Source organism: Sturnira hondurensis, unplaced genomic scaffold (assembly GCF_014824575.4).
Source record: "Sturnira hondurensis isolate 20B ecotype Veracruz unplaced genomic scaffold, ASM1482457v3 Scaffold0018525, whole genome shotgun sequence".
NCBI lineage: Eukaryota > Metazoa > Chordata > Mammalia > Chiroptera > Phyllostomidae > Sturnira > Sturnira hondurensis.
The window spans coordinates 3,631,275-3,647,553 of NW_028091156.1; the positions used below are offsets into that span (position 1 = coordinate 3,631,275).

General features: G+C 47.9%; 1 protein-coding gene across 1 annotated transcript in view; it reads right to left on the reverse strand.

The window, feature by feature from the left end:
* Positions 1-16,279, reverse strand: part of DNAH14 (dynein axonemal heavy chain 14) — a 171,867-nt gene that overhangs the window by 99,447 nt on the left and 56,141 nt on the right. Inside the window, exons 21-31 of the mRNA XM_037069365.1 lie at positions 14,340-14,511; positions 10,946-11,050; positions 10,739-10,857; positions 9,912-9,986; positions 8,878-8,965; positions 7,804-8,057; positions 7,060-7,291; positions 6,299-6,352; positions 4,550-4,695; positions 3,236-3,304; positions 648-834 (exon numbers count right to left, since the gene is read on the reverse strand). Coding sequence (XP_036925260.1) covers positions 648-834; positions 3,236-3,304; positions 4,550-4,695; positions 6,299-6,352; positions 7,060-7,291; positions 7,804-8,057; positions 8,878-8,965; positions 9,912-9,986; positions 10,739-10,857; positions 10,946-11,050; positions 14,340-14,511 — 1,501 coding nt within the window. The remainder of the gene's footprint in view (positions 1-647; positions 835-3,235; positions 3,305-4,549; positions 4,696-6,298; positions 6,353-7,059; positions 7,292-7,803; positions 8,058-8,877; positions 8,966-9,911; positions 9,987-10,738; positions 10,858-10,945; positions 11,051-14,339; positions 14,512-16,279) is intronic.

A 16,279-nucleotide genomic window follows, 5' to 3' on the forward strand; every position in this document is an offset into this window, starting at 1 on the left:
ACTTCCCTCTCAGACTGGTGCTCCTCCAACTCTCCTTCTTGAAGAACAACAAATAAGTATTAAAGACGTTAAAAACGGAACTAAATTTTCTCTGACACAGAGAGATGAACTGAGAGAATACTGCAAGGAGAAATGCTCTGGAAATACCACGGTTAGCTGTCCAAACCACTCGGGGTTATACACAAATACTCGGGAAGCTGGCGTGTGCTGGAACAGTAATTTTCACGGGTGGTACTCTCGGACCAGCAGTACCAGGTATGCCGGAGAGCTTGTCAGAAATGAAAATTCGTGAGCCCTGCCGCAGACAGTAAGAAAGCTGGCAGTGAGGTCCAGCCATCTGTTTCTTAACAAGTCCTCCAAGTTGTTTTGCTGCACAACAAAGTTTGAGAGACGCTGCTCTAAATGCTAACGTTCCTGCCTGCAGGACGCTGTCTGTAATTGGAAATGACGTATCCTCAGTTACTCTGCCCAGATCTTGGAGAGAAGGTTTGCAACCTTAACTGACTGTACGTGGTGCCTTACATTTGAAACAGGGCATGGACTTGGTCTGCTGGTAGGAAGTCCAGCTCTGCTACTTTCCCAGGGATTCCTGGACCAAGCCCAGAAGAGTTTTACATAGTCATGATCTGAGAAAAGAGGTTCATTACCTGTTGCGAGAGCTGTTTGCTCGCCAATTCATAAAGGGTGACTAGTTTTCTGGAGAGTAACTTTGCAGATTTGAACCCAACTGAAAACAGAATTATTTCAGCAATCATTTCATAATGGGGTGTCATCATTGCCAATGGGCGAAACAGGGATTTCAAGTTCTCTGGGAGTTCTACTCGACCTTTGTATCTTCAGAGGGTAAGAAAAACAAGGAGACAAAAAACACCGCTTTTCAGTTTTCCAGATGAGGCACCACATAATGGAACTTCCCCCCAAATAACTCTGTTGTTATTAAGCAATATTGTTATTGGCTTTCTATGTGACCTTTATCAGAAAAGAAGTTTACAGATGGTTTCTATTCTACTTTTCATCTCACAAAGCATCCTGGCTTACGGTCTTTTCTTCCTGGGGCCCTGCCTGTGGGAGGGACTCTCTCCTGCAGAATTCCTCCCATCTGTCGTGGATGAGAAATAAGTCATCCTGGACACAACCTTGTTGCTCCAGTGGGAAAGGGGGTGGCGATTCCCTCTAGCAGAGAATGTCCCGAGCCCTTCTCCCGGATGACTTTTACTGGGAATGGCATGTGGAGGTCTATGAGGCGTGCATGCATAGCTCATCAGTCAATGTCAAAAGGCTACAGCCACACAAACGCAGGTATTACCTACAGATAACAACTGAAGGAACAGAGAGATCTGTTTCAGGTCAGGGTCTGTGAGTCATGCTGATGCCAGAGGGTCTTTAAAACGTGTTTCATGAGATAAGGCGTTTACTCCTTATGCCTTGAACTTAAACATCTGGTTTATATAGACAGGGCGACACCGAGCAGAGAAAGCTTCGAAGGATGCAATGTGTTTATCAGGCCTGGTTCCACGGGAACCCTGGGTGTTAGAGTCAGGTCATGTCTGCCACCTGCATTACCTGGTTTTCCAGGGACACTTACTAGTTCCTTTCGGAGCCTGCTCTTGAGGGGTGCAATCTCCCAAAACCACACCGAGCGGTCCCCAACACCTTCCTCTTTTTTATTTGTTATGGTGGCATAACCAGAAGCACTGGTGCCGCTCTCATCAACAGGGTTATGCTAGGCAGAGCAGGCTTCGGAGGACAAAATGCACATTTCAGGCCAGATTTTTCCCCCAGAGCCATTCATCCCGGTACAAGGCTGCAGCTGCCTCTGGCACTGTTTTCAGGCTGAGTCGGGGCGGGGGTGGTGGTGGTGGTGGTGAGCAAAGTAGCCAAGAGACTAGAAGACGTTTACAGTCCAGGAGACTGAGGACTCAAGCTATGACAAAGCTGAGGGATGAGGGTCTTTCTGCCCCTTCTCTGTAGACCCCTAAGTCCTTCCCCAGTGGCCCATCGTGACTGTGCCTGTCTTAGGTGGCCCCTCTGCCTTTGAGGGGTCTTACCCATCTCTGGCTAACCAGTCATCCACCCGGGCCAAGCAGGGGAAGTGAGGGAGGCAGGAACACAGGGGGATAGGCTCTGTCTCCTTTGTGGCTCATGGCCCCAAGGCCTTTTCACTCAGCTCTGGCCGTGGGGCCCTTTTGTCCATTAATGAGGCTACAGTCCCTGAAACCAGGCAGGACGGCTCTCAGCATCCCCCCCCCCTTTTTTGTTTGTTATGTCAGACATGGCGGTAAGCCCGATGAAGCCTGCTACTTGCCCTTTGTGTGTACGATCCCTGGAAAACAATTTGTATATGCATTTCAAGACACAAAAGACCACAATGATTGGAAGGCATCCGATAGCCCTCATGACCCCAGACATGCAAATTTAGTCCTTCAAACCAAGTCCTTGGATTGAGCCGTTGTAAGCTGTCATGCAGGAGGTCATGCAGGGTCTGAACTGTTTAATGTCCTGAAGTTGATGACATAGCTCAAGCTGGAGTTGACCGATTTGTCCCTTGAGATCAGTGGAAAAGGCCCTTTGTATGTGATGTTGGACCCCCTCCTGTGAGTACCAACAGGAGTTCCACTTCAGAGGAGTGATGCGCAGCTCGGAGCAGCCTGGTCACAAGTGAGTTGGTGAGTGACCCCATCTTCACCATCCATACTACGCCTTCCTGGATCGGGGGAGTCCAATGAAATGAAGATGGGGTACAGGCAAGGAAGCCTTTTCTATGATACGGCTTCACTCCCTTTGCCGGCAGCTCCAAGGGTGCTTCAGGAGAGAAGACACGAGCATACCCTTTTCCCCCAAAATCGAATCGGTCCCCAACACGCTCCCACGATTCGCCTCACACTACTTCCGCGTGGTTCCCTGGGCCATCGTCCCAACATTTCGGCAACAGATGTTTATGAATCTGCCCTGCCTGCACCCCCAGAACCACCATACTCTCATGCTTTCTGCTATTCTCATCAGCTTCTTTGTGTCCTCTTTGTGGAAAACTGCCGACCCTTGTTCAGAAGCTGTGGGATCAGGCACATGGATAAGAGGGGAGAACAGCTGTTCATAAACGGTGTGGGTCTTGGGGGGATCAGACAGGTAGTGGAGGGTGAATGATAGGCACGCGAGGTCGCAACTCCATCTATGGTTAAGACTTAGAACTATTTTGGCCTGTTTCCACCTCCACCACACATTAACTGACACTCACCCATAATTCATGGTGACAAATATTGCACAAGACAAATTGATACGGATTTCTCTTCCTTCCAGTACAAACCTACGAGAAAGACACCACAGTATTCATCACTAAGAGAACTGTTTCCTCTAACTCAAAGCATGTTCAAACTACAACTGAGTTTGGGAGCTTTCTGAAGGCCACGCTACATTACAAACCGAGCCCAGCAGGCTGGAAAAGAACAGTAAGAGGGGAAATAAGAGGCTCCTCTGAAGCCAAAATTGTAAGTCCTGTTGGGATTCTGATTATTTGATCATGTGTGAAGAGGTCTGAAGTTTGGGGGGGGCTTGAGGCTTGGGGTAGGTCTGCTTGGACTCTTGGGTACCTCAGAATGATGCGGCTCACCCAGGGAAAGAACCCAAGGAGAGCTGTGGGGCGGAGCCCTGCCCAGGCGGCTCACTGGAGCACAGACAGGCCACTGCGTAGAACTCCTGCTTCGGCATGGGACAGAGCCCGCGCCTACACCCCAGTTAAATAGTTTGGGGAGCCTGTGAGAGAGAACCCTCTGCATGGACTGGCGGGGAGGAATCATGTAGTGGTTCAATGCACGGCTGATACCAATGAGGGTGGCCGAGACAGGGGAGGGGGCACAGTTGGGACAAAACCTGAGGTTCCCCGGACACGGCCGAGGGAAACTGCAGAGGTGGAGATGGGGTGAAGAACTGGTAAAATGTGGGTCCTGTGACCCCACTTATAATTGGACTTCTGAGGCTCTAACGGTTTGAACAAAGCCCTTGCAGGAAAAGCTAGAAGTGAGTGTCCATTAGCTTGGGTTAGAACTATCAGATGTGATAGACACTGTAAACTCACAAATCCAATTCTGCCCATAAAGTTAACCACGTAAGTTCCTGAGTATATCTAAGTAGAAAAATATTTTTGTTTGGATTAGTAAACATTAGTGATCCTGACACATATTATTATTACAAGGCTTTTTAATTCAAGTATATTAATGGATTAAGAGAGGGCTTCGGGGATGTGGCCAGTACAATTTTCTTTTTGAAAAGATGTAGCATTACAAAAAAGAAAAACACGCTGATTTCTTCAAAAGAAATAGCAAAAGGTGAAAAGGTAAGGAGAAAATTGAAACCCAAATATTTTTTCATGTTTGCTGAGCAGAGGAAACATTCTGGGTAAGTGCCAGCCCTCTTGCTCTGTGTGTAGATGCTCCCCAAATGCTTCTTGTAGAGACAGATTACTAATAACAATGATTTACTCAATAGTAATTAACTAGACAGTCAATGCAGACCACACATGCGGTCCAAAGGCACGAACGAATCCCACAGATACCGGACAGAGTAGCTGTCTTTGGCAGCCTTGATGGCCTGGATCTGAGAGGCAAGGACCGAGAGAACTTCCACATCGATGCGGTTGATTTCATCAAAACAGCACCACGCTCCTGACTGAACCAGTCCAAAGAGGAATTTTCCCATTATCTTAAACAAAAATAAAAAGATTACGAAAATGACCATGCAGGTAAAAATTTGAGTAGGGTGTTAGTTTTTGCATGTTCTCCCCATTTTAGCCAAACCAAGCAAGCGCCATTGTTTTGGCAGGTCTTCCTGGACTCTTCTTGGGCGACTATGTCTGGTAAAAGCCTAAACACACTGACAGGGCCATCGAGGTAGGGCCACAGCTGGGCCCCCACTCCCCACCCCAGAGTGCCACACGCGTTCACTGCAGAGTCCTGCTCTATCCTGAAGTCTCTACGACAATTCTCTGGTGGACGGCTGTCAAGTGTCTGAAGGAGGGCGCTCCTTTTCCTAGGTGGGGACAAGGCTCCAGGGTTCGTGGCAGGTGCTGGCCGGTGGTGAGGGTTGCTGAGCCAGGCCCAAAGCTGGACCTGACAAGACGGATCCCAGGCCAGTCTGCAGTGGGCCTGGCCAGAGCAGGCCGCTGCTACTCAGCCAGGGCGGGGCAGGGTGGCCAGGTCTCCCGTGACCCGGGGAGAGGCTGGAAGTCTGGGTCAAAATCTACTGATCTGCCAGTGCTGGCACCTAAAACAAAACAAAAACCAACAAAACTGACAAAAACATCGTCAGGCCAAACAGCACTTGTGGGCAATGGGAGCTTCCGCCAGGGGTGGCGGAGAGAGGGGCCCCCAGGCCCCCAAGACAGAGCTGGTTCCTCCCCGCCAAGAGTCAGAATTTGTCTTTCTTTCAATATTTAATATTTTGCTTATCACGGGGTGTTTGGGCATTAATTGTGATTCTAAAAACTCTGAACCAAAAACATTTTTTATCTTGATTACTAGGCTTTCTGGTTTCCCCTTAAGGTTTTGCTCAGCAAGCAAGAGCCTCCCTCTGGGAGGCAGTTTCCTGCCGGAGAAGGGACCCTCCGTGGTGTCTCCGTTCGACCAGCTTCTTTATGTTTATTGAATGTGCTAAGTGAGCGCAAATCGGAAATGCTGGATCTCAGACGCAATGCGCTTTGAACCACAAATCAAATGACAGCAATAAAATGGAAAAGGCTGGGACTTAACCTGCAGAGGAAAAGGTCCTGGAACTTCTAAGTGTGTGGCAGGCACAGAGTCCGTGTAATTTTAATAAAGATTTCCGACTGTTAGGAGATATATCTTAGATAATGTGCAAGCCAAACGAAGTAAGGCTGACGTAAAGTTGTAATCATTTATGTACACTCTGACTTAAATTTTTGTGTTAATCTTAAGAGGCTCATTGTTCTTAATGATTTACCTTTTTAGTAAATTAACGTATAGGAGTAGAACATATAAAATAAAACAATACTCTTAATTTTCTATATATTTATATTCCATATTAGATTTTGTTTGGAAAGATCCCGAAGAAAAAGTTTGAAAACAACAGTCTTGAGTAGTAGTTCAGGTGAATAAAAGCAAAATGTATAATGTTTTAAGTTTATATTACATTCTAAATTTCTTTTCTATTAGTTTAAATTATTAATAATATTTATAGTTCTATTTATGCTTAATGTATCTCTAAGACATTTTTCTTGGTCTTTCAATCCTCAATGAATTATTTCTTTTATTTGTACAATATTTTTACCTGAGTCTGTAAGTTTTACCTTATAATCCAAATCCTCAAAACAGTTGAAGACCACACAATGTTTACCTAAGGACTGGAAAAAACATTATTTAAATATATTTCTTGCTTTATGACACAAAATGCTAATGTTAAAATTGCCAGAGTAATAAAATGTCTTAATCTTTTGAGAAAAGTTTTATATTAAAGATGAATTACATGCCAAATTAAAAAATTCACAAAACTCATTTTAGTGAAAACACACATACACTATTACAGTTCAGATGGTTAGTACATGGAGCATTAAGGTCATGTCTTTAAACACATCAAACAAATAAAAATAAGAAAAAAGAAGTGAAGTCAGAGGAGATTGATCAAAATAAGAAATTCCAGTGAAGTCAAAGGAGATCGATCCTCTGGTCAGTTACTTCCATCTCTGATCTCAGTCACACTCACACTCACTCACACACGCACATCAATCACCAAGACTAGGCAAAGACCTGTGTATGGGATTCCAGATAAAGGAGTCACCCTCCAGGAAGGGGGGTGGGCAAACCTGCCATTCACAGGTCAGTTGGTGGGTGTAAGGGTGTTCCGGGTAGACGCAAAGCACAGCGGCTGACTGAGGCCCCAAATCCCAATGGATGCTAGCCACCCGAAAATTAACCCATAAATTGTATGAATGAATGAATGTGCCCATTAAATGTCATGGACATCTTAATGACAGAAAGGGTGTAAATTTAAGGTACCATTCAAGTTTGTGGCTTTACAAAAGGTTTCTACTTTGGATACAAAACCACTAACTTTTGCTAGGTCTCTGACGCTCCCGGTTTTTCCCGTGCCAGCCGGACCAGAGAGGCAGCCTCCGAGGTTCAAGTGCAGAGCTCCGGTGAGAGTCAGCCAGCACCTGTCGGTGAGGGGTGTGACCACCAGCCTTGGGGTGCAGCCCAGGTACTCGTAGCCGTAAGCAAAGCTGGCCTCCCCTTGAGACACATAGCACAGCTTTTGTTTGTCATTCCATTTGTACTGCAAGTGTCTGAAAACAAGGTTTTAAATGCTCATGTTACGGGGGCAGAAATTACTTTCAGTGTTTTGAAATGCAGAAACATAACAAAAATTAAAAATTAAAATGAAAGGCAAGTGAAAAGTGACAGATAATTCACAATGACTATGCCAGCCATCGCAATGAGAACCCGGAGCCCACGAGCCCGTGAGTGCCCTTCCCTACGAGAAAGCGGACTTGCTGAAGCATGCCGCTTGCTGGGAGGCTTGTCGGCGGTGGTGCGCTCAGGTTCCCTTCTCCTGCCCTTTTGTGTAGTTGTCAGTTTTTGCTTTGTGGCCTAGTTAAGAGATCTTTTATTTACAGCAGGAGCCACCAGTCAAAGGCTGTGGCTTTAGGGCAAGGAACATCGATTTTTCTTTTTGTCTAGCGTTTTTGTACATTCCAGAAAATTAAAATTCAGGTGTGGCAAAGTCTGTGGTAGAGAGTCAATTCACCGACAGGTGTGAGAAATGATTTTACGTTGAGGTGCACCGAGATCTACCTACCTTGTCCACTCGAAGTCCTCTGCACGGAAGATACTTTTACGCAGCAAATCTCTCACGATGTCTCTGCAGTGCACGTGGAGGGTGATCAACGCCTCGAGCACTGTTTTCGTCCGCGTGTTGCCAGAGTCCAGCACCACCAGCTCCGCGGCCTCTGCCAGACGGCCCAGGACCCCCGCGTGGACCCTGTCCAACTCCTCCCTCGGGTGAGAGCTCACAAAACTTCTGACGCAGTCATTATAAAACATGATCAGGCTCTGAAAAAGTAAGGCAGGAATATGACAGCTGAGGCATAAATGTTATAAATTAAATGTTTTCATGACATGTGCGAGGTGTGTGTATGTGTGAGTGCACCTGCGTGCCCATAAAAGAGAGCTTGCACATTTGTATGTATGTGAGAGTTAGAGACTGAATTTTGACGAATGAGGGCCTTAGGCATTACCGAGTGGAATATATTTATCACCAATATTTGTAACTGCTAAGTGTTGTATCTTAATCACTAGGTTAAGTGGTGACCTGGGGACAGTCATTATGGTCGAAAACTTCAAGATGAAATTTGTAGCGTTTCCTCAGTTGAACTCAGAAGCACTATCCCTAGAAGACGGTAATCAAAGTTTTAGAAACTTTATATAACTTTGGTTATTGACCCACTTCTTGACACTCTTCTCATAGACACCAGAGCTGTTATGTATGAAAAGGCTACTGGACTGATGGCAGACTGACCCGGAAGTGAATGCAGGGACACAGGTCAGAGGCTTAGAGGTCATTTGAATGGGCCGTGTCATCACGTGTACCCTTGAGATAGGAGACACGTTCTGCCTGTTGGCTGAGGGAGACGTGACTGCCGCAGACGGCTGGAGAGAGGCAAGGAGTTATGGAATGAATACCTACGTGCCCACCACCTCTATTCTACAATTAACTTCTTGCGGCCTTTGCTTGATCACACATCTGTCCATCTTGTTTCCTGATGCACCTCAAAGTAAGCTACGTAACACGAGCCCCCTCCATACTGGCTCATCTCTAAACCTCTCCCCTCTTGGCCTCGGAGCCACAGGGAAGCGCTGGTGCACAGCCTACCACGGCAAGCGCCACTTGTCCGGGATGAGAAACCGCCCACAGGGCAAAGGGCTGCTGGCTCCAGTCTTCCACCCCTTGCCTTACGAATCTGTAAACGAAAAGGCATTATTTGTGTTATTTCTGTCTCATCACTGATTGCAGCCGTTTGACGATCACGCACAAGATCACAGGAGAGCTTCCCTACAGGGTCTCTGATTTTGGGTTCTAATTTAGGTATATGGGACCAAAGAGCATTAAGAGAACCTTAACTCATGCGTAATTTACATCCCTTAAATTCCTCTTTGACATCATCTGCGTTTTTCCAATGGGGCTGGTGGGTTTCCAGGATGGAAAAACTGTATTAAACCAGGAGATGGCACCTGTCAGCCTTGGTTTCTAATACTACCAACGACAAAAGCAGCACTTAAAATAATTTCTAATCCTGAGTATGGGGCTGAAATCCCAGATGAATGTTAAGGGTAAAGTGCTATATTTAGCTTTAAAAGTTAATTCTAATTATAGTGGAAACACTGGGTGGGTACTTAGGATAATATTAACAAATACAGATATTAAAACTTCAGGGCCAACCGCTTTTCTGTAACCCACAGTAAAGAGTTAGAAATGTACAAGACTGCCGCAGTCAGACTGACTAGAAACAGAGCGATGACAGATTCACTGAAAAGGACAACAGCGAAGGGAGCAGGGCAAGGAAACGATTCCAGGAAGGAGAAGCAGGACGGAAATGCGGAGCCGGGAAGGGGCTGCTACCCCAGGCCCGCTGGGCCCTGCGTCTTAGGGGAGCAGACAAACCCGGACAGTTGTCAGACCCTGCAGAATCGCGAAGCCGACACCAGCTGAATGTTGCCCCCGATCACACCCTCAATCGGACATTCACACCATCAAAAGTGGTTATTTTGTCATCGCATGCTATCAAAACAGGGCAGGACTCGATTCCGTGCGTTTCTCTCTGTGTAGTTCCCATGTAGATTAGTAGATAATGAGCCCAGTTTCAGTGTATATATATCATACGTTCAGGGGCTGACCACTGTACTCACTTTTTCAGCACATCGAACATACTTTTCTCCACGTTGACCAGCCACTGTTCCACAGCGTTTCTCACACGAATTTTCCTGTAATGAAAAGTTCCCGAGACATTGCTTTGATAAAGCCAGTAGGCTAAGTTTTCTATACCCATAATATTCATAGGCCAAAGGACTATAACTCTATAATATCTTTCGCTTTTTCTAGATCTTCATTCGGAAAACTATGCAAAAAACGTCACTTAGTTCTAGTAAATTCTGACATCAAAACCAGGCACTTACAGAAGAGGCTCCATTAAACACAAATTTACAAACTGGATACATTCTGTTCCAAAGCACTTTTGGATTCCTCGTCAGATCGTCTAAACAGGAACCCTTGACTGGGGCCCAGCTGGCGGTTTTGGTGGAAGGGAAGACGCGGGCACAGCATTTTTAAAAAACCCGTGCACATCAAGAGCCATGTGCCAGTCAGCCAGCCATCGCCACGGCTGGCAAATGGGGCCAGTGCAGCGGAAGGACCTCGCCTATTATAACTGCCTGGAGGCCACTGGTGGCGAAGCCAGGGCCACAGACGCATCCGCGGGAGCCGGGCCAGCAACCTGGAGTGGATTTCCTCCTCGTGTTCAAACAAAACCTTGTGTTGGCTTTCGGGATAATGTTAATCAGTACAGGCACAGAAAGGTAAAATTCCACATTAAGTATGTTATCTTTGAAGAGAGAGAGAGAGAGGGAGTTTGCTTAGCAAACTTGTCTGACAGATCAGAAATTTCCAAGCAGAGGTTTTAAAGAAAATGTACATTTTCTTTAAACTAATGGCTTAGTGTGTGAGCCAGCTCTCATACTTGGGCAGCACGAGCATCTCTCCTTCAGCAGACACGAGCATGACCACAGCAGGAGGGCCGACCTCTTGTTTCCGTATCAGCAGTCTTTTTATATTTTCGAAGCACTTCACCAGGTAAGGCTGTGGACCAGGGACAAACGTCAGTCACGCTATACAATTCTGACCTGGTTGGGAAATGCCATTGCTGAGCAAAGAACAACGGTATTACCTGGACAGATTCCGGGTTTCTGCTCTCAGCTAGAATGTGAAGGAGCTCAGCGTTGCTAAGAAAGTAGAATCTCGGGAACAGCATCCTTTTAATTTCAAGGTAGTCCTGTCCGGAATCGAAAGCAGCGCGGTTTGGAGCATGTTTGATCACAGCCTCCTCTGGGCTCCCACACACAAAACCCACGATGTTAAAGCTACAGTATCCACAGCAGCACCCATCAAAGTAACGTCTCATGCTCCATGACCGTTATACTCAAACTGCTAAAGAAGAAACGCTAATAAGGCAAAACTAAAACAAAAATGACTGCCCCCAACTCCAGCCTTCCACGCACGCGCACACACCCGCACACGTTGTGTGACTGGTCGGCACCAAAGCTCTGTTTCTCGGCACTGCGGGCACGCACTGCGCTGAGGGCCCCCCACTCTCTGTCCTCAGGCCCCTATGCTCCTGGAGAGTATGTTGTCCTCGCAGCCGGTCACCTCACACTCTCGCGTCCAGAGAAACCCTCTATCCCCACCCCCTCCCCACAACTGAGCTGCCCACACACCGGCTTTCCCTCTCTTCCTTCTTTTCTGGGGAGCACGTGCCCCTCCCAGTAATGCCGGGCCGAGCTATTCCTGTTTCATTCACTACTTGGCCATGTCTTCAGTTTCTCTCATTAAACATGGAAGAAACGCTCTCGGCTGTCAGTCCGCCCACCCTCACTCCAGAGTTCTTGAAGAGAGTCTGTAAAGGCAAAGTCTTTACTTCCTCCTCTCTCAGTCATCCTCACGCTCTGCCCTCCCACCCCCGCTGCTACCAGATTCACTGGGAGCTGTCCGGTCTTCGCGCTGCGGGACACGTCCCAGCACTGGCCTCTGCTTCGTTTTGATTTCTGGGATTCGCTCTGTTTGCCATCCCTCAGCCACTTCTCATCATTCACCTTCAAGGCCCCTCTTCGTCCCCTACGTGAAGGTCAGAGGTTGGTGTCTAGTTCCAGCCTCATCATCCTTCCCCCCGTTACGCTCTTCCCGAGCAATGCTGACACGCGCCCGGCTGCCCTCTGGCTCAGCGCGCTGCCCTCTGCCCCACATCTGCACACCCAAATGCTGCCTGGACGTGCCTGCCGAGGTGTCACGTAAGTGCTTTATTTTCACCATGTGTGAGACTTACTTCTTCCCACACAAGCCCCCACCTCTGTAGTCTGACCGCCTTCCGCTTTGCTGGCCGAGCCAGAAACGCAGGTGCGATCCCACCTTTCCTTTCTCAGCCCCCAGCACCGCCTTCCTGCATCCTCTCCACGGTCTCACTCGCAGGCCCCGATCTTTCTAGTCTTCCGACTGGTTTCTTCACGTCTATTCTCACGGCCACCAATCTCTACACACTCGTTGCTTCCGTATTGGGGGATATTTTAAAAATTAAATCATTTCACTCTCTGGCTTAAAAGTCCTCCAGTGGCTACTCAATGAATTCAAATCTCACTGTGATACCCCAGGCCCTTCATCATCGGTCCCCTGCTTCCCGGGAGGACCCCATCTTCCACACTTCCCAATTTGCAGCCTAGGCTCCGTTTGTACCATCTTACTGACGATGCCAGAAGGTGCCAACTTTGCCGATGGCGCCACGTCTGTGCTCTCCCCCTGGCTCCAGACCCTCCTCCCTCCCACGTGCCCACGCCCTGCCTCTCTGACCTGGCTAACCCACGCGTGTCTCCCAAGACCCAGGCCGATGACCACTTCTCCCAGGCTGGATTGATTTCTCCTGAACATGGTCACACCATCCAACCCGGCACACACCACCCTGTAATATGGCTTTACCATTTTTGTTGCCTGAAACAGACTCTGAGTTCTGTAACAGCGAGGAATGTGTCTTTTATCTTTGCGGTCCCAGGATCTAGCAGCAGAGCCTGGTGTAATACAGGTGCTTGGTACAGGGATGAATGGAAAATTACTGGTTGGTAATGATGCTTAATAATAGCCCAAAGAGCCCTGGCTGGTGTAACTCAGTGGATTGAGCGTGGGCCTGCGAACCACACAATCGCGGTTCGATTCCCAGTCAGGGCACATGCCTGGGTTGCAGGCCAGTTCCCAGCAGGGGACTCACAGAGGCAACCATACATTGATATTTATCTCCTTCCCTTCCTTTCTAAAGATAAATAAAATAAAATAAAATAAAATAAAATAAAATAAAATAAAATAAAATAAAATAATAGCCCAAAGATACGCTAGAAATCATTAGAAAGCTCATCTCCGTGGCCGCTGTGTAAACTGGTTATTATGCACCAGATCGCTCCGCGTGCAGCCCCTATGCCCGCCCCAGATCAAGGATTTAAGCAGCAGGGTGTTTTCCTGGGCAGAGAACTTCCTACAGGCGGCCACACGCTGCGGGCACCCTGGAGGAGTCAGCGCGACCACTGGGGCCTGTGCGCAATGAGAAGAGGCCCGTGTCTGGAAAATACCTTGGCTTCTAAAGTGAAGTGAATACGTTTACCATAAATCTCAACTATTAAAACCTGGTATTTAAAGGACATATATGTGTAGCTGACAACTTAAGGTTCTGATGTAGAAATTTATGAAATCAAGGATATAATTTTAAAAAACCATCAAAATATTCAACGTTTGCTGACTTTATCACAATAATAATAGTAGTGCTCATTTGAATAACATTCATTCAGCACTTTCTGTGGGCCAGCTCTTGTGCTCTCAATGCATCACCCCCTTTAGCACACAGCCCCTGCCATGAATCCCAATTTAAAGATAAGGAAAGCGAGCCCTGGCTGGTGTGGCTCAGTGGATTGAGCGTGGGCCTGTGAACCACACGATCGCAGTTAGATTCCCAGTCAGGGCACATGCCTGGGTTGCAGGCCAGTTCCCGGCAGGGGACTCACAAGAGGCAACCATACATTGATATTTCTCTCCTCTTCTCCTTCCCTTTCCCTCTAAAAATAAATAAATAAATTTTAAAAAAAGATAAGGAAAACGAGGCTCATAAAAATCTGATACTTGCCCTGGCTGGTGTGGCTCAGTGGATTGACCGCCACCCTGAGACCCAAAGGGTCACTGGTTCGATTCCCAGTCAGGGCACATGCCTGGGTTGTGGGCCAGGTCCCCAGCGGCAGGTGTGTGAGAGGCAACCACACATTGTTGTTTCTCTCCCTTCTCTTTCTCTCTCCCTTCCCCTCTGTCTAAAAATAAAATAAAGAAAAGCTTTAAAAAAAAACAACCCTGATACTTTGCCGAAGGTCATTTAGACCGGTCCCTTTCTGCAGTATTTTCACTGACCACACAGACAGCGAGGGTTGGCACTACTGTGGGCAGCTGGAGTCGAGAAGAGCTGCCCCGGAGCTCGTTTCCAGAGCGCGTCACACCGCATTTCGTGGATCAGTGCTTCTCCGCCTCGGGACTCATCGTTTTACCTCAAGACTTTTCTTTATGTATCCAAGAGACACGTTGCAATTTTGCAGAGCTTCAAGAACCCCCACAGAGGTGGCTACGTGCAAAACATCCAGCTTGTTTTGTACTTTTAACATTACTTCTTTCCACGTGGATATCACTTTCGAGAAGAGTTTTGCTTCCTCAGGGAGCTGTCTTTAGAAAGAAAGTTAGAGATAATTTTATTTTTTGATGGTACTATAATTAAAATCTATAACCTAAATGCATTGGGCACAGAATATTGTTCAATTTACCAAGTGTTTTGATAAGTTGCATTTTTGCTGATTGTAAGTTTATTTTTTGAGTGTTATTACGTACAAGGTTGGAAACACTATGCCAAATTGGACGTCCACCCATCACTGAACAGAATTATACTTCATGATGGGTCTAGGACAGGCATATAAGAGCCCTACACAGTGTAAGTGGCAATGATTTTGTCCTAGGAAATGAAATCAAACCAAGGGCTACTGACATGCTGGAGCGGAAGTGGGACCTGGGGACGCTGCTTGGCGGGCGGGGGAGCGGTTTCATCTGTGGCTACAGGAGGAGCAGGGCTTTCCCAGGAAGGACGGGCACAGAGGCATCTGGCCCCGGAACTCGGTAGACAGGTGTGTGTTAAGAAAATTCGAGTTCCATTTGCAATGATCTAACCCTAGGGGATGAGGAAGCACGCAGCGGGTCCCGCAAAGACCCGGAAACTTCCTCTACAGAACACCGTCATCATTCTCTCCCCTCAGAAAGCAGAAGCAAACCCGTGCCCAGCCCGCCGTCCACCCTGCCACCCACCGACACACTGCCTTGAGGTCTGTTTCTGCTGTCACTGAAGCTGGGAGAGGGAACCAGTGTTAGAGGGTGTGTGGCCTTGCTCTGCCCTGGTCTCTGCTCACCTGTGTTTTCCAGTTCCCTCCCACTCCAGCCCCAGCCTGGTTCAAGCTCCTCAGGACTGGGAGGTTGAGGTGAAAAGAAATTAGAGAAAAGGCCTTTAAAAAGAATTCAGCTCTGGTTGGTGAGGCTCAGCGGATTAAGCACTAGTCTTTGAACCAAAGGGTAGCAGGTTCAATTCCCAGTCCGGGCACATGCATGGGTTGTGGGCCAGGGCCCCAGCAGGGGGCGTGCAAGAGGCAACCACAAGTTCGATGTTTCTCTTTTTTTCCCTCCCTTCCCCTCTTTTTAAAAAGAAAAAGAAAAAATTCAGCTGGTCTTACTTTCAATTTTCTCTTGCCTCTTAAATGTCCTTCAATGATGTCGGGGCAGGTACCCCTGGGGTGCACTGCCAGGGCCTTTAGGGTGCCCCCAGCTGGGCCGTCTGTGCTGCCCTGCTCCCAGGCTCTCCCCAGCTGCCAGCGCACAGTCATTCTTCCTTACTGCTGGAAAGGGGGCGCCTGCCATACCACCCCCCCCTCGCCCCGCTTTCTGACTGGCACCTGTTTCCATGGAGACGTCTCAGGGTGGAGCCTTCGACTGTCTCACGACCGTCTCACCTCAGGCTGAGCCAGGATTTCTCAACACGAAGACCCTGCTAACAACTGGGGCCAGATCATTCTTTGTTGGGGTGGGGGCGAGCTTTCCGGGCCACTGTACATGCACAACACCCTCTATTCACTAGATCAAATGCCGTTTGCACCTCTTGCCTTCCAGCTGTGATAATCAGAAGGGTCTCCCTGGGGGGCAACATCCCCTGCAGGAGAGAACCAGGGGTTTGAGATGACCCCATAGTCTTGCACTTTTTGCTGTTAGAGGCCACTTCAAAATTCCAGCGAAGAGGTCAGGCCTAGTTCCTAGTGCCCCTATCTTTAGGGCAGTACTTGTCCGGTGCTTCCCGAGACCCTCCCGCCATCACCCCTTTCTCCACCTTGGGAGATGTGCTGAAGAAGACGGACACTCCGGCCCGCCCTCCCAAACACGCTCCCAGGGCCTCTGGGAT